At 51.8% G+C, this 23,280-nt stretch overlaps 1 protein-coding gene across 1 annotated transcript in view; it reads right to left on the bottom strand.

Moving 5' to 3' along the window:
* Positions 1 to 374: 374 nt before the first annotated feature.
* The window catches only part of RRP1 (ribosomal RNA processing 1), a 47,142-nt gene continuing 24,236 nt past the window's right edge, over positions 375 to 23,280 (bottom strand). Inside the window, exon 13 of the mRNA XM_087818446.1 lies at positions 375 to 1,075. Coding sequence (XP_087674572.1) covers positions 1,026 to 1,075 — 50 coding nt within the window. The 3' untranslated portion in view covers positions 375 to 1,025. The remainder of the gene's footprint in view (positions 1,076 to 23,280) is intronic.

Here is a 23,280-nt window from a genome sequence, read left to right as displayed (position 1 = left end):
TCTACCCACGAGTCCCTTATCCTTGAAAAAAATAGTTATGGCTTGCAGTGTTCGTGGAAATTAAATGTTTGTAAAACCTTGGACCCTGCACAGCCACCTCCAGTCGTTCATCCAGCAGGTAAATCCCAGCCGCACCTGCAGGTGTGTGGATGCGAGGACGCGCTGACTCGCAGCACAGGACTACAGGACCAGCGGGGACCTGGTTTTAAATATACTCCAGAATAGTCATTTAATAACATTTTTAAGTGTATCTTTACTGTTGAAAGTATTACAGATGTACCCCTTTCTTCCCCTTTGACCCCCTCCACCCCACCCCACCCCACCCCAGGCCTTTACTACACTATGGTCAGTGTCCGTGGGTTATGCATGTAAGTTCTTTGGTTGATCTCTTCTTGCCCCCAGCTTCCCTCCGAGATCCCTCAGTCTGTTCCATGCTCCTGTGTCTCTGGATCTGTTTTGTTCATCAGTTTATTTTGTTCATTAGATTCCACACACGAGTGAGGTCACGTGATACTTGCCTCTCCGACGGGCTTATTTCCCTCAGCATAACACTGGCCGGTCCCTCCATGCTGTCCCCGTGGGTAAGAGCGCCTGGCCCTGGCCGGTGTGCCTCAGTGGTTAGTGTCGGCCAAGCATGGGGGTTGGATTCCTGGTCAAGGGCAGGTGCCTGGGTTGTAGGTTCAATCCCCAGCCCCAGTCGGGGTGCATGTGGGAGGCAACCAATCGATGTGTTTCTCTCACATCGATGTTTCTCTCTCTCCCTCCCTCTCTCCCCTTCCCTCCCTCCCTCTCACTCTCTCTAAAGAAAAAAGAAAGGAAAAAAAAGGTAAGAGATTCTTTTTTAAAAAGCCATTTAATAATATTTTTAATTTAAAACACTATAAAGACTTAGCCCTGGCGGTGTGGCTCCACGGGTTGAGTGTCGTCCCTGCATCCAGAGGTCGCCAGTTTGATTCCTGGTCAGGGCACAAGCCCGTGTTGCTGGCTCCACCCGATCCAGTAGGTGGCGGGCGAGCGGGAGGAAGTCAATGGATGCTTCTCACATCGATGTTTCTCTTTCCCTCTCCCTTCCTCTCTAAAATCAATAAACAACAAAAATAAATGAATAAAACACTAGAAAAATTTAATGTGGTAATCCTATACATTCTGATAAAGAGAAGACATGGAACAACAGTACACAATTATCCCTTTTCTGTATTAAAAAGCAATATATGCATTTACATGTCCAGAAAACTCCAGGAAGGATAAACCCTGCCCCCACCACTGTGTTCCTGCCTGGGCAGGGTAAGGAAATCTTTTTTTTTTTTTTTTTTTTTAATCCCAACCAGAGGATGTATTTTCCATTGCTTTTCTGAGACAGTGAGAGAGGAACATTGATGTGAGAGAGAGACATGGATGGTCGCCTCCCACACGCGCCCCGACCAGGGCCAGGGATCGAGCCTCCAGCCCAGGTACGTGCCCTTGGCCAGAATCAAACCTGGGGCCCTTCAGTCTGTGGTCTGATGCTCTAACCACTGAGCCAAGCCGGCCAGGGCAGGAAATCTTGACTGTAAGCTAGGTGGTGATGTTCACATGCACACATTTTTATAATTATTTGTTAAAAACTAGTTAAAATGCCCCCCCATCCTTTAGATATTTGATGGCCCCTTAATAGTTACTTTGGGCTTTGTATCAGCAAAAAAACACTGCATTGGTCTCAACAGCTTCAAAGCGTCATCAGTACGAGCTAATCTATATTCAGTTAGAATCTATGACCACTCACACCTGGGCTGAACAGGAATTTGTCTCTGGAAAAGCTCATCTGAACATTAAGAACAGAGTAAACACTTAAATGGAACTTGGAAATCTGCCAACCAGCCCTTAGCTGCTGGCTGGGCCCTGCAGTGCTCAGACTGATGGGAAACGTGGTCATTGTTCAGGCTTGTTGAGAGTCTATTATATGAGCTCATTTCACCTACTTATGAAAACAAGGCTGTGGGTAGAGACTGCAGGCCTCCATTTTACATTTGTGGAAACTGAGGCACAGCGAAGCTGCCTATCTTTCCCACCAGAGCCCCCTGACTCGGCCACAGGGCCGGAGCTTCTCCTGACCCCGTTAGTGATTGAGGCTGCCTTGTGAGGAGAGGAAGTGGGGCCCCCAGCTGCCTAAGTTAAAATGGGGGAAGGACAGTTCTTGCCTAATGTTATGTGGCAGAGATTTGTAGGGTGAGGGGATCTCCGCCACGAATGAGAAGGAAACGGCACTTAAGTACCCACCATGAGTGTGGCCTGCGCCCGGGGGGAGGGATGCCAGTTCATGACTTCTAATTCTTAGAAGAAACTTGCTGGGATCCCATTTCACAGATAAGTAAACCAGAGCCCCAGAGGTGATCCCAAGGTCAAATGGCAGACAGGTGCCCACCTCCAAGCCCACATTAGGTTTTCTAGATCTGAGACTCTCACTGGAGAACTTCCCCGGCAAGGCACATTCAGGTGCTTGGACAAAGGTGTGGGCTCTGGGCCGGTCCTGGGAGAGGACAGCTGGCTGGTGGGCCACCCCAGGGAAGGCTTCCCGGGGCAGCTGGACGCAGACATCAGGCTGTTACCACTGCCCAGGGGACTTAGAGCCGGCTGGCCTATGACCTTGGACAAGGTCATTACCCCTTTGGGTCTTAAGTTTCCTTTTCCATAAAACAAGGAGGTTCCTACCCGGCATTTCCCTGATCCCCAAGAGTAGGCCACGAGAGCCACGGCTCTGGGGCTACTTTGGGCATTTGTAACAGTCTAAGGCCAACTTTACATTTACCCAGGATGTAAAAATACACCGTAAGTGAAGATAACAACTTGGCTGGAGAGTTACTAGTCCAGCGCCTTAACACTCATCTCAGATGGACAGATGCTTGTGCTTTTGATGAACACATAACAGGAAAGCAACGATAAATGCAATTTTTTCAGGAGAAAAAGTATCTTAAACATAGGCTTCTACAAAAGCCAAAATAATAAAAGGAGGCTTTGCGGTGGAGACTGGAGGCCCTAGGATACGCAGAGAGCCCGCCCTCAAGGGGGCTGTTGAGAGGTCTCTTTCAGCCGTGTCAGCTGAGAATACAACGATGCTGGGCCTGACCAGCCTGAAGGTCAGAGTCAAAGTCGCAGAGCCGAAGCCAGTGCCCCTCGAGGCAGGTATCCAGGTGCGGGAAGCCCTGTGTGCAGGGATAAGGCCCTGGTTTGGACCTGACTCCCCTTGCACTGGCTGTGAGGGCAGATGCGTTACCCATCGCCAGTGCCCCGCAGACAGTAACTGCTGTAGGCAGTTGTCACGTTGTGGGGACAGAGCCTGCAACCTGAGCACAGGGCCTGCTTCAAGCAGAGCCACTGAGCTGTTAGCCATGGGCCATCGTCTGCATCCCTTTAAGTGAGTCCCACAGAAGAATTGGGGATGCCAGAGGGCAGGCTGATGGCAGAGACACAGAGGCCAGAACAGAGCTCTGGGGTGCTGCCTGAGGCCCCCCGCTCCAGGCAGCCCCAGCCAATTGGAGCAGACGGGGTACTGGGGCCAGACACCCTTAACAGGCAACCTTTGCTCTGAGCCCAGGCCAGCTGCATGGAGGCCTGAGGCTTCACCTACCCAGTCCCACCCCCTTTATCTCCCACAGTGTTACAGCGCCCCCCCCCCCAAGCCCCTTGCACCCTGCTTGATACGCACCCCCTGGAGGCCGCCACCAGACACGGGGGCCTGCAAAAGAGACCTACCCCGCCCCGCTGCAGCCCACTTAGAAATGCTGCTTGACCAGCCCCCACTCCACCCCGCGGGGACTTTGCCCCAGCTCTGCAGCGGCTCCTGACCTGAGGCTGTGGGTCTCTACATCACTGAAGAGCTGGAGGCCCCTCCTAAAGGTGGGAGCCGCTGCCCTGGGCAGGCTCTCGTCCACAGGGCCAGTGGGCTGGGCACTCGCAGTAAGTGTGACCTGTCAAAGGGAAGTCTCCCTCCCACGCCCACCCCCACCTCACACACGCACTCATGCAAGCAAGCAAAATTTTTTCTTCGCACAAATTGTTTTTCAAATGTTCTCTGGGATTAAAAAAAAACAACTACATGCTGTTTCTAAAGTGCACCTGTTCAGACTTGGTATCACTAATGCACATGGGAAAAGGGGCCCCATCCCACAGGCCCACAGTGCCATCTGAGTCCCAAGAAACAGGGAAAGGAGTCACTCAGGACTGTTTAAGTGGGAACAAGGAAATGCTTCCGGAAAAACAACAACCTGGTGGTTAGCATGAAGGGGAGGAGGTGCTCGATAGCTTTGGGGGAGGCTATTAAATGCCTCAGGCATGGAGATTTAGGCTCAAGATCCTGATATGATTTTACTGGGAATAAAATATATAAAATCCAAATACTCAGAATAACAGAAGAGCTGTTTCTGGAAAAAAGAGGGGTGTGGATAAGTGCCCTTGGACTGCGTGAGGCTTGCTCTGGCCAAGGTGAAAAAACTGGTCTACCCACACCCCACCCCACCCCACCCCACCCCTGGGGCGTTAACAAAAAGCTCAAAGTCACTCCTCCCACAGCTTAGGAGACAGGCGCTAGGGTCTTTCCTTTCAGTTTCAGTTCTCATCTGGCTGGTTCACCTCATTACACCAGGAAAAAACCCAAACAAAACAAAAAAGAAACCTGATCCGTTAGCCTCGGGATGGGCTGAAGACTGTGAAGCTTGTAGTTGCAAAATAAATCCCCAGCTCCTCTTTTCCTTGGGGCCAGGGAGGGCTTGGGGTTTTGCCTCTGGACACAGGGTGGAGGTCATCCCAGGAGGACCCTGGAATGTGTTGTGGCTCAGGTCGTTCAGGCGGGGGACAGGGTTCTCCCTGGTGAAGCTGGTCATCCTGCTGATCTGGGCCTGTTTCCAGCATGGAGCTGCCTCCCTGCCTCAAGCTCTCCAGGAGTACCGGGTGAATGCACACAGGGAAAGGCATTCTAGAGATTTCTCTGAACCCCTGGCCCTGGTCTCTCACCAGCAGGGCTACCCCCCCCCCCCCCCCCCCGGGGCCTTCCAGCCCTGCCCCCGCTCGGCCTCTCCCAGCATCATCCCTCCATGTCCTCTGGGCCCTTGCACCTGAGTCAGCTGCTTGTTTCCTGTTAACTGTCTTCTATCCTGCGACCCCGCCAGGGTCCTAGACCGGGCGCCCCATAAAAACGGTGCCCACCTGGCCCGCGCCGCATCCCCAGCCCGAGCAGCGCCTAGCTCTGCACGACACCTGCCCCCATCTGTGCAAACACGCTTTCACCCGTGTGCAGCCACAAGCATCCCTGGAGACCTCTGGGCGGTGGGCCCGCAGGGACGAGCCCTCTCCTAACTCGATCTTAAATTGGCTTGTTAGGGCTGCAGTAAGAGGTACCACAGGCTGGGCAGCCTGAACAGCAGACATTTGTTGGCTCCCACTCCCACGAAGTAAGATCAGGGTGTGGGCAGGGCCAGCTCCTCTGAGCCTTTCTCCTTGGCATGTAGACAGCGCTTTCTCCCCTCTGTGTGTGTGTCCTAATCTCCTCTTATAAGGACACCAGTCACGTTGGATTAGGGCTCATCCCAAGGACCTCATTTAACCTTAGTTACTGCTTTAAAGACACCCCCCCCATCTCCAAATACATGTTAAATATTATGTCCCACCCAACACATGTTAAATACAGGACCTCACCATATGCATTTGGGGGTGACACAGCCCCCCAAACACTCAGCCCATAACATGTGTAGTCTCCCTCTCTCTCATTTTTATTTTTTGCAATGCACATGTATTCCTTAGGTAATTTTCAGGTAAACTACGTCTTGATTAGCCCAGCTCAAAGCAGATCCAAGTTAAATGCAGTCTTTGGTTCTGTTTCAGATGAGAAATCACAGGGCACCTCCCTCCATGGCATCTCCACCCCTGCCCCTGTCCCCTCCTGTTGCCATCACTCCAATCTCAGATTCTGTGATGGCCACGTGGGTCTCCCTGCATCTTCCACTTCAGCCTGTCAGTGTCCAGCCTGGAGCTGTGGCTGGAGTCACCTTCCCGAGGTGCGGGCTGGCTAGATCCCTCCACGCCCGGAAGCCTTCAGTGACCCTGTGCTGGGGGCAGGTGAAGCCCCTCACCCTGGCGGTCCAGGCTCTCCAGGCTGGAGGTCCCGGAGTGCAGGATCTAGGGAGGCTTGAGCACAACTTTTCAATGGGGAGATTCCATCTGCAGCTGCAGGGAGGGAAAAGTGAGGCTGGGAGGGGACAGGAGGGCTGCTGTGGCCAGGCTTCCGGGTTAGTTGCCTCAAACGGGCTTCACGGAGATCTGGGCCCGAGGCAGTCCTCAGAGGCAGGGAGAAGAGGGCACTGGCCCCGGGGCTCCTTCCTGTCTGCAAAGCAGAGGCCATCGGCTGCCTGGGGTCAGCCTCGCCACAGAGAGCGGCCTCACAGAGGTCACGCCGTTTCAGGAACTGGGTGCCGTTTCTGGGGACTGGAGGAGTGGGATGAGCCCAGCCATCAGCCCATCTTGGGACACCCTCATGGGCAGTGTCCACCCAGAGTTCCCGGAGGCGTTGGCCAAGGCCTTGTGGGGCCCACGTCCAGTTCACCCCCAGCTCTGCCCACCACCTCTTGTGGGGACCCTGGCACACCTGTAGATGTTGTTAACACGACTCGGCTAGGCCCAAGTTGTGCCCTCAAAATTCATGTGAAAGCTCTGACCCCCCCGTGTATCAAAAGGTGGCTGTTTTTGGAGATGGGGCCTTTACAAATGTGACAAAGTTAGAGTGAGGTCATTGGGGTGGCCCTGCTTCCACATGATTACTGTCCTTCTAAAAAGAGGCAGTTGGGACAGAGTCACCCAGAGGGATGACCCTGTGAGGACACAGGGAGAAGATGGGTGTCCACACACCAAGGAGAGGCCTGAGGGGGACCTCCCTGCCCACACCTTGATCTCGGACATCCAGCCTCCAGAGCTGTCTGCTGTTGAAGCCTCCTGTTCCGTGGTATTTTGTTAGGCAGCCCAGCAAACAACCTGGTGACATCTGTCCCCTCTAAACCTGTTTCCTGCCCCATTGAATGGCTCCGCCCACCGGCTTGGCAGGCAGCCTGCTTTCCCTCCACTGTGCTCAGTGGGCGATGTCCCCCCACCCCAGTGTGTTCCCTCCTTTCTCCACTGAGCATGTTTACTGAGCACCTGCACGTGGCCCGATATTGCGACAGGCCCTGGAGGACAAGGATTCTGCCAGCAGCCCCTCGGGCGGCATGCTGGGGTCAGCAGAGGGGCAGGATCAGGACCCACGTGTTCTCATCACCCCACCCTTTGTGTTCCTCACACTGTGACCTAATGGTCATGGAGAGACCCCAAAATGCTCTCGCCAATGAAAACTCCCCTCCCCCACTGTTCAAAAGCCCAAGCCCCAGGGCGGGCGTGGGGCTCCGCCCGCACTCACCCAGGTACCGGCTGGAACGGGGCTGCGGCTTACTGCAAGCCACGGAGTAAATAAAATTGCTGCAGGAATGTTTAAAATACTCAAGGGCTATTTTCAAGCAATTTAGAGGCAATCTTCCCACAGAAATTGAAATGCTAATTATAAATATTTATAATCTGTATACTAAGACGATCAACACTGTTACACTGCCTGAGCTTGTACTGGGTCTGAAACAAGAAAACCGCCGACACCAGTTGGGTGGAGACTGTCTGGTGTTTCTGAGCTGTGGACACGGATGTGGGTGCTCAGTTAGGGTGTCTGTCCTCAGGCGGAGCAGGAGGAGCACCCCGCCAACAGAGAAAGGGCCCATGTCCTGGGCCCGGGCCTGGGGCGGGGGGCGGACACATGCGGCCCCTCAGCTCTGCGCAGGCACGCGGCCGAGAGTGTTCTGACCCCATCCCCACGCGGCCCGGGAGTGTTCTGACCCCATCCCCACGCGGCCGGGAGTGTTCTGACCCCATCCCCACGCGGCCGGGAGTGTTCTGACCCCATCCCCACGCGGCCGGGAGTGTTCTGACCCCATCCCCACGCGGCCGGGAGTGTTCTGACCCCATCCCCACGCGGCCCGGGAGTGTTCTGACCCCATCCCCACGCGGCCGGGAGTGTTCTGACCCCATCCCCACGCGGCCGGGAGTGTTCTGACCCCATCCCCACGCGGCCGGGAGTGTTCTGACCCCATCCCCACGCGGCCCGGGAGTGTTCTGACCCCATCCCCACTGGCTCTCCTGTGAGCGGGTTAACAGCACATCCGCCTGCCCTGCGGCACTGGTGCCTGATTCAGGGGTTACCTGCGCTGGATTCCTGCCACAAAGCTGCGCGCAGCCCCCTGCGAGCACGTGTCCCCGGGAGCTGCGTCCCCGGGAGCTGCGTCCCTGCGAGCACGTGTCCCCGGGAGCTGCGTCCCCGCGAGCGAGCCCGTCTCATTTTATCGTGGAGCTCGATATGAAACGGCATTTATGTTCACGCTGCCTTCAGCTGCCTAGGGTTCCAGGTCCCCGTTTAACATCTGCTCTCACGAGCTTCACTCCTGAAGTCACTGGAGCCGGCCCGGCGGTGGCCCGGGCGCCTTTCCTAGGCGGCTGCGCACCCGGGCTCCAGGTTCACTGTTTCCAGAGTGAAGAGGCCTCCCCGGGTGTGCGCGTTCAGGGCACCTGTGGACGGGGTCCGAAGGACCGGCTTCTACTCGGGGCTTCTGTTTCCAGGAATGTTTGGGGATTGGGGACAAGGTCAGGAGAGGCCAGGGAAGTCGCCTGCGTGAGATAAATGACCTGAGGGTCCTGGGGCGGCTGCGACAAAGCACCACATACTGCGTGGCTCAGAACCCCCAACCTGCTCCTCTCACGGGTCTGGAGGCCAGGAGTCCGAGAGCGGTTTCCTGAGCTGGGATCGAGGTGCGGCAGGGCCCTGCCCCTGGAGAGGCTCCTGACTCGGCCAGTTTCTGGTGGCTCTGGACGTCCCTGACTGTGGCCGCATCGCCCCATCTCTGCCTCTGTTGTCACATGGCCTCTCCCTGGGTCTGTGTCATCACTCAGCCTCCACACAAGGTCATCAGTCACTGGATCAGGGCCCGCCTGCTCCAGCGTGACCTCACCTTCATCACGTCATCGGCAGCAACCCCGTTTCCAAATCAGGTTGCGGTGACTGGTCCGGAGGTCAAGCCGTCACATCTTTCTGGGGGCACAATTCAACACCGGACAAGCTGTAGGGTGGCCTGGTCAGGGCCCTGCCCCAGGCCTGGCTTTGTTACCCAGGTGCCGCCGCTGCTCACAGGCGTCCACAGACACACAAGTGACGCCGAATCCCAGGGCTGCGGGCCCGAGAGACAGGGTCCCTCGAGGCTCCTCTGCTCTAGATTCCTGGCCAAGTGGCTGCAGCGTGTTCGGCGGGGAGGGGCTGGATGGGGCGCAGCGTACCAGGCCCACCGCTCGCCCACAGCAGACAGCAGGCGCGAACCCATAGCGGCCAGCAGCCTCTCAGGACACGTCCTTTACACTGAGCTTCCCTGAAAAGCGAGGGCTCCCCACTGGGCCGCACCCTCCTCCACTCCATCCCAGAGGACCTCCCCCGCTGTTAGTACCCGGAACTGGCACCATCCCCACTGGGGTGAGAGGCCTACCTGTTCCTCCCCTGGCACTGGGACCGGACAGCCCCATGCCCTGTGTCTGGCATTCCCGGAGGCCATCCACACCCCTCAAGTCTCTGACTCCAGCCCCCAGGTCCCTGCCTGAATGTAACCCTATGGGCACTGCCTATGTGCTCATGCCTCACACCCCAAGAGTACATTCAAATCCCCTGAGTGTGAGTGTCCTGAGTCACCCTCAGACACAGGTGATCTGGGCAGACACTGCCAGCTGGCCTCACCCTGCGACACGGGATTCCAGGACCCTGGGAGGAAAACAACCCAAGGCCAGATGGGGACGGTCATTCCTCAGGAACCAGAGAGGCCCTTTGAGTTCAGCCATGAGTTTAACTGTGTCATCTTGTTCCTGAAGCTTGTTGTGACCAAACGTTTCTTTTAGATTCAAGGATAGCTACTGGATTGAGGCACAATTCTGGTCCTCGGAGAGGAAAACCCCACAGGAATGCACGCAGGGCAACAAACAAAACAGTATCGCCCCCCAGAGACCATGCGTAGATGTTAACGAAGAAGGGGGCAGTGGTGGTGGGGGGCGGCCCAGGGCGCTGGATTAAGCCTGTTGGCATCACTTCAAACATCATTTTTTACACTATGTTTTTATTTACTTTTACAGAGAGGAAGGGAGAGGGACAGAGAGGTAGAAACATTGATGAGAGAGAAACATCATCAACAGGCTGCTTCCTGCACACCCCCTACTGGGGATTGCGCCCGCAACCTGGGCACGTGCCCTGACTGAGAATCAAACCTGTGACCTCTTGCTGCACAGGGCGAGGCGCAACCCACTGAACCACACTGGCAGAGCCAAACATCACTTGTTATTTGATATTTTGAAATATTTCCAAGGCATGGAGTTAGTACAAAAAGCAAGTATCCAGCCTCTTTCATTGTGACGACAATGGCCCATCCTTAGCAAAAGACCAGCCATGGGTCACAGCAGAGAGAGAGCTTAGATCTGTGGTTTTCATTTTTGCGGAGTCACAAATATGTTTCACAGACTGGTAAAAGCTTTGGTCCTTCTCAGGAAAGTACATATACACAGAAAACACCACATTTTACACATAACCTCAACGGTTTGGGAACTCCCTAAAGCCCATCTGTAAACTCCAAGTTAAAAACCTTTGGATTAGGAGATTAAAGATGGTGGTGGACTGAGTGGAAGCTACACTGACACTCTCCCAGGATGAAACTGGAATGACAACTAAAATATAGAGCCCAGCTAGGCGTGGCTCAGCAGTTGAGCGTCGACCTAGGATCCAGGAGATCGGGGTTCAATTCCCGGTCAGGGCACATGCCTGGGTTGCGGGCTTGATTCCCCAGTCGGGGGGGTGCAGGAGGCAGCCGATCAATGACTCTCTCATCATTGATGTTGCTATTTCTCTCTCCCTCTCCTTTCCTCTCTCTGAAATCAATAAAGATATATATATATAGATACATATATATATATATATATCATCCTGAATCATTAACTGCAACTGAAGACGAGCTGGAGAGCACCCTCATAACCAAGGAGGAAAAGTGGAGACTGCACAGAGACTGATAGGAAGTATGGAGGTGAGAGGGCTGGCTGGGCTCCCACAGGCAGCAGCTGAAGGTCCAGAGGGAGATCTCAGCTGTGGGGCTTCCCACTGAGGACTCTGGGGCCTAAACCCCAGGCTGGCCTCCCCAGCCCAGAGCACCAGAACTGGAAAGGTATCCACAGAACACCTGGCTGCGAAAAGCAGCTGGGTTTCTCTCTGCCAGGGTGAGACGACTGGAAATGCAGGCCCCCTCTTAAAGAGCCAACACAAAGTTTCCTATGCAGCCATTCACCTTGGGCTCCAGCAGAGGGAGGGCAGAGTGGACTGGAGCTGTGTGAGGAGAACCTAGGGCTGTGGGCTCTGGACATAGAGCTCAAAGGGCACCCCTCTGGATTCCTGGGCCGAGTCATTCCCCCACACTGCAGAGGCAGACATTTACCTTCCAAGAAGCTTTTGCCTGAGGGGAAAGCAATTGCCCCACCCTGCTAGAAAACCTCTTACCCTACACTGTGGAGTTTCTACAGCCTGAGGCTCATTAAGAGACTGATAACAATCAGCCACCCCATCCTGTGGAGTTTCTAGAGCCTGAGGCTCATTAAGAAAATCAGATTAATCAGCCTGCAGGCAGAAGCAGACTTCAGAGTGCTTGAGTCTTTGCCTAATCTGCTTCTGGACCTGGGCTGAGAGTCCTAGCAGGCCTACCTAACACATAGAAACAAACCCAAAAAGGCAGCCAAAATGGGGAGACAAAAAAACAAGCCCCAAATGAAAGAACAAGAGAAGTCTCCAGAAAAAGTGCTAAATGAAACAGAGATAAGCAATCCCTCAGATATAGAGTTCAGAATACTGATTGTAAGGATGCTCAACAGCATGAAAAAAAGATACGGAAACTGTAAAGGAAATTAAGAATGACATAGCAGAAATAAAGAATACATTGAAAGGAATAAACAGAAGATTAGAGGAAGCTGAGGATCAGATCAGTGAATTAGAAGGCAGAGTAGAAAAAAATCACAGAGATCCAAAAAGAAAGGACGATTAAAAAAACAGGAAGGAGGACAGTCTAAGGGGCTGTGGAACAACATAAAAGGTAACAATATTCACATCATAGGAATGCCAGAGGAGGTCGAAAGTAAGCAAGGGTTAGAGAAACTGTTTGAAGAAATAATGGCAGAAAACTTCCCTAACCTGGTAAAAGAAAAAGTCACACAAGTTCAGGAGGCACAGAGAGTCCCAAGCAAGAAGAACCCAAAGAGGCCCACGCCCAGACACATCATAATTAAAATGCCAAGAATTCAAGACAAAGAGAGAATATTAAAGGCAGCAAGAGAAAAGCAATCTGTTACCTACAAAGGAGCTCCCATAAGGCTGTCAGCTGACTTCTCATCAGAAACTCCATAGGCCAGAAGGGAATGGCAGGAAGTATTCAAGGTAATGAAAAGCAAGGATCTGAAACCAAGACTACTCTATCCAGCAAGAATATCATTCAAAATAGATGATATTTCCAGACCACAAAAAGGCTAAAGGAGTTTATCACCACCAAACCAGCATTGCAGGAAATGTTAAAGGGACGGCTGTAATAATAAGAAGAAATAGAGAGACAGAGGCATAAAGAATTAAAATGGCAATAAATAAGGACCTATCAATAATAGCCTAAGCACTTTAAGGGATCAACAGCAATACAGTCATAGTTGGGGACTTTAACACCCCACTGACTTCACTGGATAGATCTTTCAGACAGAAAGTCAACACAGAAACAGTGACTAAATGGCACACTAGATCAGATGAATTTAATTGATATTTACAGAACATTTCACCCCAAAGCTGCAGAATACACATTCCTCTCAAGTGCACATGGGTCATTCTCAAAGACAGACCACATGTTAGGACACAAAACCAGTCTGTACAAGTTCAAAAAGATTAAAATCATATCAAGCATCTCATATCACAAGGGCATGAAATTAGAAATCAACTACAGTAAAAACACTCCAAAACATTCAAACACATGGAGGCTAAATAGCATGTTATTAAACAATGAATGAGTTACCAATAAGATCAAGAAAGAGATCAAAAACTTCCTGGAAACAAATGAAAATGAACACACAACTACCCAAAATCTATGGGACACAGCGAAAGCTGTCCTGAGAGGGTAAGTTCATAGCACTGCAGGCCTACCTCAAAAAGCAAGAAAACGTTTTAGTGAACTCTCTAACCCTACAACTTAAAGAATTAGAAAGCTCCCCTGTGAAGCATCCGGACCAGGGCTTTGTTTGCTGGGAGTTGTTTTATTGCTGCTTTGATTTCATCACCTGTTATTGGCCTATTCAGGTTTTCTGATTCTTCCTGATTTAGTTTTACATGATCTCACTCATGTGTGGAATCTAATAAACAAAACAGACTGAGAAACAAAACAGATCCAGAGACACAGAAGCATGGAACAGACTGATGCATCTCAGTGGGAAGGTGGGGGTGGGGAGCGGGTGGGGAGAGATTAATCAAAGAACTTCTATGCATATATACATAACCTGTGGACACAGACAATAGTGTGGTAAGGGCCTGAGGTGGGGGGTGGATGCAGGGTGGAGGGAATCAATGGGGGGGGGAAAGGGGTGATATCTGTAATACTTTGAACAATAAAGGTAAATTTTTTTAAAAAGCAAGTATCCAAATGACGTGTGCATGACACCATTTATGGGGAAAAGCTCTACCTGCATAGCACACATGTACATTGGCTGCATCCATCTGTATATCACCACCTACAAAACATCTGGAAAGGTGTCCCCGAGCGCTGCCTGGCTGGAGGGAAGTGAGCCCGGAAGGGGCCAAGCTGCTCTGTAATCGCTGGGTTCTTCTTCCACGTGTCCCACTTATTACAAAGGACACACACAACCCTCCAGATGGAAGGCACACGTGAGGTCTGAAGGTCCTGAGGTGGGGTCTGTTCCTGTGGAGGGGGGGAGCCACCCCCAGCGTGTGGATGCACCTGCCAACCCAGGAGATCCCTGATCTGCAAATTTTTATTGTTAAATTTTTACAAGGAGAGTAAGTTTCTGTACCACGTGGGTAATTACAAATTATTTTTAAAAGCCACAGCATTTTTAAATGTGAAAACCAACCAACCAACCACAAAACCAGAATGAAAAGCTTCAAAAGCAGCACATAGAAAAAGTGTCTCCACTACAGAAAGATGGGGCCCACGCTGGGGGGCCCGGTGAGAACTCGGCGCTGTGTTCTGGGAGCGAAAGCAGGAACGCCAGTGGCTCCCCAGAACTGGGCTCCCTCCAACAGAAGGGAAACGCATTTATCTAAAGACAAAAACATGTTTCTCTCCTGGAATGAAATCAGCAAGAATTTATTGTGCGGGTCCTTGGAAGAAAGACAGAGAGACACTGGGTGTGGGTCCTGTCTGTAAGGCCAGGGGCTGCCCCGGACCTAGGACCCCGCCCCCCCAGTGGCTGAGAACAGTTTCATCCCCCTTCCCGCCTGTGATCTATGAGGGCAGGAGGCTCAGAGACACCAATACGAGGAGGGGCTGTGGTGTCCCACAGACACTTGGCCTCTCCCGTGTGAGGAAAGGACCCGACATCCAGATGGGACGCTGAGTCGGCCAGCCTATGACTAGAGAACACGCTTCTCACAAACACTATATGGGTACAAATTCTTTCTTTCTTTTTTTTTAATGTTTTTCTTAGAAAGGAAGGGACAGGGAGACAGAGAGGATCACTGCTGTGAGAGGAAAACATCAACTGCCTGCCTCCAGTACCCGCCCCAACCGGGACCAAACCTGCAACATGGGCACGCGCTCTAACCAGGACTTGGAACGGGGACCTTTTGGGATTATGCGCAACAGAGCAACACTGGCCGGGACTTATTTATGAAATCATTACCGCCCAACTCCGATTTTATAAGTGAGAAAACAGAGGCTAAGAAGTTAACATAATTTGTCTAATATCTCCAAGGAAATGCTCTGCATGTGCCTCAAAATTCAACATATCTAAACCCAAAGAGTGCGTCCCCTTCATCAATAACACACAAGAACTATTTCAACATTACAGTGAACCTGCTCTCTCTCGTTTTCTCTTCCAGATCAAGTCCTCGCCACCTCCCTGGACACCTGCCGAAACCGTCCGTGACTGTCGTTTGTGTTCAGCAGGTTCACCTCAGTATCAGCAGTGTGAGGTGGTTTTCAACAGTAAAGTTAGCACAGATAATGTTCCATGTGATGAAAAAGCTGAAAGTTCAACAAAGGACATGAGTCCAGCCAGAGATTAGCACAGCGAAGGAGTTGCTGGTGACCCTGGGGCTGCAGGGACTGAGGGAGGAGGGAGGCCCAGGATGTGGTCTACCTGGTGAACTTGAAGACGCTCCTGTCAGCAGGAGCCACTCCAGGTTCGGTGGATTTTATGGGTGCCCTGGGGCCCAGAAGCTGCCACAGAACCCACCAGAGCCGACCAAAGGGGGCCCAGAAGCTCCAGAGAGTCCTCCAAAGCAGAGCAGGAAAGAAACCTTCCAACTCCTCCCTGACCCTGTTCACGAGACTCCTGCCAGCGCCTCCCATTGGGCCGACGCAGCTGAAAGCTAGAGGCCAGTGGACACTGGGGAGTCTGTTCTTCACTAGAGTGCAGTAGAGAAGGGTGGGGAGTAGGTGTGAGTGAAAGGCAGGGCACCCAATGGTTCCCTGACGCTCAGCTTCGACGGCTCACCGCCCGCTTGGCTTCAGGCCCGATGCTGTCAGGAAGGGGTTGCTTCCCGCAGGAGGCGGTCAGTGCAGCACAGGCTCGGGGGCTCCTGGGCTCCTGGTGAGTTACAGCCCCCCCGTCCATTCTCACGCTGCCTCGCTGGCTGTGGGTAACTGCGGTAGGGGCTGCCTTTCCCAACAGGTAGCATTTGCAAAACTATTTTCGGTCTGAGTTATACAGAAAATTACCTGGTACCTCACTGCACTGTTTACATCATCAAATTAAGAAGAGAATGTACCTCCTTCCGAGCGGGCCCTACCCCCTGTAGCATATGCTTGATAAATGTTTAAAACAGCATCACGCTTTGTATTATCTGAAGGCTTCCGAACTTAGCAGCTGGGATAAGGACCCCCGCTGCCAGGTCTATGCACTGTCCCACTCGCCTGCTCTCACTTTTCCGTCTACCACCCACTGGCGGATGAGTCCTAAATTCGCTTCCCCGAGACCCATGCCTAGGGGCCCATGACAATCACAGAACTCGAGCCAGAAGACGCCGTCCAGCTTCCCTGCAGCTCCCTGTGGCCACGCCGCTTAACTCCAGCCAGCAGGCTGCAGCGCGTGTGCTGTGGACTGACGGCCGCCTCCAGGCCGAGGCCATGCTGACCTCCCCGGCTGAGCGCCCTCCTTTCCCTGAACCAGGGAAGATGCGGGTGAAGCTGGTGACTTTAGTGGCCGTGGTTAAAATAACTGTGAATGCCGGGCCGGGCGTGGCTCGGCGGCTGAGCATGGACCTCGGATCCAGGAGATCGCGGTTCGATTCCCCGTCGGGGCACGTGCCCGGGTTGCGGGCTCGATCCCAGCCGATCAATGGCTTTCTCATCACTGATGTTTCTCTCTCCCTCTCCCTCTCCCTCTCCCTTCCTCTCTCTGAAATCAACGAAGATCTGTTTTTAAAAATATAATAACTGTGACTGCGCCTGGTATCTTCCATTGCTGCGAGGAGAGCCGCCCACTCCTCAGGATGCTTATTTTGAAATTCACACCAGGGAGACAGAATCCTCTAACATGTTACGCCGCTGAAACTGTCCACTGCCACTTGGCTTGTCCTACAGGAATCTTCGTGAGCACCTTTCAGTTGAGGTGGCTAACATGGGACTGATCCATCATTGTCACCCCAACTCTTCTCCTGTTCCTGAGCTGCGCCCCTTCGGTGATGGTGTCATTGTCTTCCCAGTCGCCCAAGCTGTAACCTCCGGTGTACTATTAACTCCACCCCTTCCCCTGGGCAACAAATACAAAACCAAGACAGTGTCGCTGCCAAAAAACGTCCCTCAGGGCAGTTCTTTCCTTTTCACAGCTCTGTTCCCTCCTGAATCTGTACACTCTCTCTCTCTCTCTCTCTCTCTCTCTCTCTCTCTCTCTCTCTCTCTCTCTCTCTCTCTCGGGCAGATTTCCTCAATGAAACACCAATCTCATCGCGCCCTGTGCCGGTAGTAGTAGTAATCCTTTGTGGACTGTAAGCGGAAGGTCTTAAATCCTTTAGGCCTGCATTAGGGTCACTGACGTTCTCGATTCAAACAATGTTATCACCGTCTCCTCTCGCACTTACTCTCAAACGTCCTCCCGAGGTCTCAGGAGGCTCTCGCCTTCTCAGGCACCGCTGCGTCCCCGGCGGCACCTCCTCTGAGCCTCGCGGCGAGGACCCGGGGCCTCTGCGGCGCAGTCAAACTGAGCATGCTCCGAACCCCAGACTCTTTGCAGCTGGACCCTCCAGGAAAAACCCTGACCTTTCTGCCCCTGGGGAAACGCCGGTTCCCACCTTGCGCTCCTCCGGCTGCAGCGACTCCGGCTTTGGTTGCCCGGCTTCTGCTGCCCTCTGAGCGCCACGCGCTGACCTCCCCCCGCCGGCCTCAAGCCCCGCCGGCGGGCTCCGGATGCACTCTTCAATCCCGCACTTTCACTCACGGGCTTCGCACGTTTTCCATGTCATGGAATAGCCTAGGTCCCCCGGGCTTCATAGCTCAGGCCAGTGGCGTTTGTGGGACGAAGTGTATTTCATCTCCACGCCCCTCCTTCCACGGGATGCGCCTTTTCACGGTCGAAGTTTGGTTTGTTTTCTGTTTAATGCCTACCTTTTAGCTTTTATGTTCTTTGTGGTTTTTAAAAACCTAGCTATGGATAGATAGATGTTGTTATACTTGCCTCTGAATTCTTTCAAAAATAGAAATAAATGAATGAAGGTTTTCTTTTGACTCAAGATCCAGGTCCGGTGTCATCTCCTTCATCAAAACCATTCTATTTGTCACCAAAACTAGTGGCCCTGCCCACAGCTCCTGCCTTTGCATGTAGCCTGGAGTTTTACCGTAAACTTCTCTCTCTCGTTTCTGCACAGGGCACCTTAGTTGCTCAGCACACTACGTCCCTTACCAACCTGCAGCCTTAAGAGCACCCACGTCCGTCTTTCTGCTCCTCTAACACTAGCAAGTAATGGGCCCCACACGCACACGTGGGTTTTCATCCCTCGTTGTTGATTTTACACTTTCCCTGTAGGCAGAGTCAACACAGTGGGGATGGAAAAGATATTTTCTCACTTAAGCTGGATTGTCTTCCCAAATGTTAAAGTTCATGTCCCCGCACAACTTGAGACTAACAGGTAAGTCTTTGTAACTTTCAATGTTCGACTTCACCACGTGCTGGACAGAGATAGAAGGATCGTACGTCCAGTAAATTCGATGAAATCACTGCCCCTTGGGTTTCCTGACCAGCTTCAATTAAATGCAGTGGTGGTTTTGTCAACTTTTTTCTTCTTTTGCATGTAGAATATTTTCTATAGGATCCTATCGAAGCAGATATAACCTAGTTCAAAATAGCATAATTATAGCTCACTACTTGCCTTTTAAATATATGACTATTAAAATATTTTCCTAAAGATTTCACTAAGATGGCCTTAAATGGCAACCTTTCTTCGACTTATATAGTTTCATTTTGGCACTCTACAGACACGGGTGGCTACAGGTCATTCATGAGATGCAGGAGAAAACGTGTACGGTCAAAGGGTCACGACTTGTGAGTCTCTTATACTAGATGCTCCCAGGGAATCATTACAATCACTACTTTGGCTCACAAATCTACGGATGAAAGAACTAACCTGGATTTCCAAATATTTCTTCCTGAGACTGAAAAGGAAGTTAGGAATGTCTGCCTAATACGCTGGCGTGATTAAAACCATGGAATGCTGTCACGTATCGATTTGACTAGCTTCACTGTGTTAATACCACTTATCTGGACCTTCTCAAAGTGAGGGTAGTTCCCAGCTGGTGACCTGGAAGCATCTTGTGGAGCTCTGGTTCTAAACACAGTCGGCGTCTGACACCCTTCAGGGTCTGAGGGATGCGTTAGATCTAAGGGCTGAACTACAGGTACGTTTCCTTTAGTTGGCCACCTCCACACTGTGACTCAAGTTAACATTTCTAAGGAAGCCTTTTGTAAAAAAGTCTGTGTTCTCATTAATGAACAATTTTTTTTGAAGAATTTAATGTGTATTTTTAATATGTGAAAGTGCAAGCTAAAATAATTTCAGATTGTTGCCATATTAAAATTTGGAAATTACTTTGGGAGAATGTAGATTAGCGGTGAAGTCATGTGCATTCTAAATGGTCCCTCTTGTTTATGGCTTACAGCAGAGCAAAAAGCATTATAGCGATGCTGCCATCAGATGACATCATTCCTTCCAGAATCGATCATGTATTTGTATAATACATTGAAACACGTCAGCTATATAACGGCTCCAAGGACAGGAAGACATGTGACTTGCCTTCAGCTTTCATAAGTATGAACCTATGTAGCCTTTTAGTCCAGTCACGGACTGATGTTTACCTATTATGTTCACCATTATGATGTCCAAAAAGACCCCTACTATAGGTCCTCCTTGTAAAAGCTGCCAGGGCTACGGCGTCCTGGTGATGGTGAAAGATATATTGACAATATGAAACCTCTAGTCAGGCAACATTTTGGAAACTCTAGATGAAGCACTTCTAGTGCTTGGCAACACATCAAGTTTTACTGTGTTCTATGTTAGCATGCAGTAGCATTAATAACACAGCCAAAATATCTGAAAGAAATGTTATCAACTGTCCTGAAATTGATCAAATTCATCAGCACTGTCTCTTTAAATGCATTATCAAAAATCGATTCAGCCTATGAAGCTCTTACCGACTACCAACGAGTTCACTCTCACTCTCAAGGACAAGTCTTAAAAGACAATATTGAATTTCAAACAGATTTCTCATATTTTGGAAGGTCTCTATTAAAACAATTTCAAATACAGAATTTGGCAAACGTTTCATCTATTGAAATAAGATGGATCTTTTGATCAACACCTGTCAGCCTCCATAAGGAATACAGCTGGAAAGTCAGGGCTTTGGTCAAGCCTCTGGGATAAAAGAGGACTGGGGGTGAGCAGCTTGAGTACATAATGAGCTTCCGATGCTGGAGCAGCTCCTGCTTGGGTGAGGGCCCGAAATTATAAAGCCTTTCAATCTCCCAACAGACACAACGAGTCTTCAGACCCATAGAAAACCAATCTCTTTACTCTTCTTACTTCCACTGAGAGGTCAACGTAAAAATATACATTTTAAATTCAAATCTGTATTAGTCTGTTCAGGCTGCCTTAAGAGAAGACCTCAGGCTGGAGGCTTAAACGCCATCAGTCTACTTTCTCACAGTTCTTGATGCTGGAAGTCCAAAATCAAGGTGCCGGCATGGGGGTTTCCAGTGAGGACTCTCTTTCTGGTTTGCAGACGGCCGCCTTCTCTTTGCATCCTCACATGGCCTTCCCACTGTGCATATACACTCCTGGTGTCTCTTCCTCTCCTTGAAGTACACCTGTCATGTTGGATTAGGGCTTCATCCTTATGGGCTGATTTAACCTTAATTACCTTCTTAAAGGCCTTTTCTCCAAACACAGTCATATTGGGGGCTAGGCTTCCATCTATGAATTATTGGTGGTACACAATTCAGACCATAACACTATTCTACTTACAAACTTGCTCAATGATACGCACATTTTCACCCTTGGTGGTCCTGGTGAGAGACTGGAGCAGCCTGCCCCCTTTCTCACCTCACCAAGGACCGGGACCATGCCCACTGCCAGGAGTGGAGTGGGGAGATGCAGAAAAACATATTTTATGTTTTTGGTTTTGTTTTAATTTCAGAGAGAGGAAGGGAGAGGGAGAAAGAGAAACATCAATGAGGAGAGAGAATCATCACTTGGCTGCCTCCTGCTCGCCCCCTATTGGGGATTGAGCCCTGGAACCTAGGCATGTGCCCCCACTGGGAATCGAACTGTGAGACAATATTGTAACAAATCAAAATTGATACCAAAAACTCGACCACAAAGAAAATGTCAAAATTTTAAAGAAACACAAAATCTGGCCCTGACCTTGCAGACTTATCTCACTCCCCTCCCCCTCCCCCTTGCCCTGCCCACGGGCAGCTTCACCCCCAAAGCAAGGGAGGAAAGAGGGTCAGGCTCCCCAGGTGGGTTAGGGGCTCTGTGCTCTGCCTTCTACCTCAGTCCCCAACAGACCCCACTGAGGAGGCCCTGGGTACACTGGGACGCTCCGGCCACCAACCTTGTTCAAGCTGGAGTGTCCTTTTGCCGTGTAACCCGTCCCTGAGCAGCCCCATCGTGGTGGGTGAACTGTGGGCTGGTACAGAGCTTGGTCACCTGGCTCTTCAGGGCCATGAGGAGGGCAGGTGGGCTCTGGGGACAGAACTGCCCCCCCGCACCAGCCCTAGAGCAGGGAGATGTAGACAGCAAAGGCGGCTCCGTGGATCAGCCACCTCAGCCGCCAGGCGGGGAGGGAGCGCCTGATTCTTGTAGGGGCTTGAGCAGCAGGGACCAGGCGGCCTCACCGTCCCTCCTACCCCCCAGCAGTCAGTCACCTCTAACGGGATTCACTCTGTGGGGGAACTGCTGTTCCCAGCATCTTTCCTTGCTCCTTGCTGCTTCCAGCTCAGTCTGTCCTATTTATAGTTGACTATTTAAAAGACACAAATTACTCCTGTAACACGGCCTTTAGATTTCAGGAGAGCGCGGAGGCAGACAGATCTGACACGTGGCTAATGGGCCTCACGTCCCTGGTGGGTTCAGCAGTAAAACTGCCTCTCTGTTAAGCAATGAGTGTACTTTTATGTTACAAGAGGCTTCTCCAAAAATATAGCTTCCCTTGAAATAAACGGCTAATTGCGTTTCCCTGAGGGCGGCATGTGGCTCCTCCGTACTGGTCGCCGGTGTCCCAGGGGGGAAAGGTCGTGTCCCCACACACAGGTTTAGGCAGCATCCCCGGTTCCCACCTGGCAGTTCCCCAGGTCCTCCTGAGGGGGGCCGCCCTTTCTCGGCACAAGCAGAGTGAAAACTGAGGAAAGCTCAGGTCGCCAACGCTCCCCACAGCCGCTCCGTCCCGCACGCTTCCAAATACTTGACACGCGTTAATTTATTGAACCTTCAAGCAACCTGAGGAAGGCACTAATGCCAATCCCCGTGTGACAGATGAGAAAACTGAGGCACGGCTGTCTGGCTCCCTCCCACAGCCTGGTGCTCACAGATCTGCGCTGGGCCAGCAGCTCCCCAGCTCAGGCCAAGCGCTGACTTTTCATCAAGTTAATTATTGTGAAATGACAGGATCTCTGGGTCATCTAATAGGTAAGTACATAAGCTGTGTGGTTTGTCCAAGGTCAAGGCCTCGGCCCCAGGAGGAGCTTCAGAGTTCCCAAGTTGGACCTGACCTCCAAATTAGCATCGCCAGAGGCCCAGCGTGACAAAAATGGTGGGGACAGAGCATGGGTGGGCAGGCCGAGCAGGCTGAGGTTAGTGGCGCGCCTGTCCCTGCCTCGTCCTTCCTATGTGACTGACACAAAGCTAACGTCTGGTGCCCTTTCATGTCATGCTCTTTGCTCTGGGGACACAGGCTGCAGGAGGCCTTTGGAATGCGGGGAGACCCGCCCTTCCTTCTGCCCCAAGCACCCAAATACTAGCCACTGTTTTGAAATAAAATGCCAAGCTCTGCAGCCAGCCCACAATTTAGTCATCAGCTGCCTGTCCTTCCGTTGGTCTGAGAGTCTGAGCGCCAGCAGCTTCATTTCGCTAATACATGCCTGTACTTCGCCAGTTTTACCCCAAGAAAAGGTGAAGACTTGGGTTTCCTGCTTGGGAAACCCCAGGTGGGAGACACGGAGCAGACGCCGCTCCATTCAGGTCAGTGTGCGGCATCCTCTGACTAGGAGGTGGGCCGAGAGAAGAGGCGGGGATGGGGCCTGGCTGGTGGGATGGTGCCCTGGGACGAAGCTGTGGGTGTGCAGGCCTCAGGGTGCGAGGGCTGCCAAGATGCACACCAACCAAACAGTCCACCCCCACCTTCCCACCTGGGGAGGGAAACACCCCAGGACAAGGCCCAGGCAGCCCAAGTGCCTCAAAGCAAATGGGCTGCTGGGCCC

This window comes from Miniopterus natalensis, chromosome 6, assembly GCF_054644295.1.
Source record: "Miniopterus natalensis isolate mMinNat1 chromosome 6, mMinNat1.hap1, whole genome shotgun sequence".
Taxonomy (NCBI): Eukaryota; Metazoa; Chordata; class Mammalia; order Chiroptera; family Miniopteridae; genus Miniopterus; species Miniopterus natalensis.
This window is presented reverse-complemented; position numbering and strand designations above follow the sequence as displayed.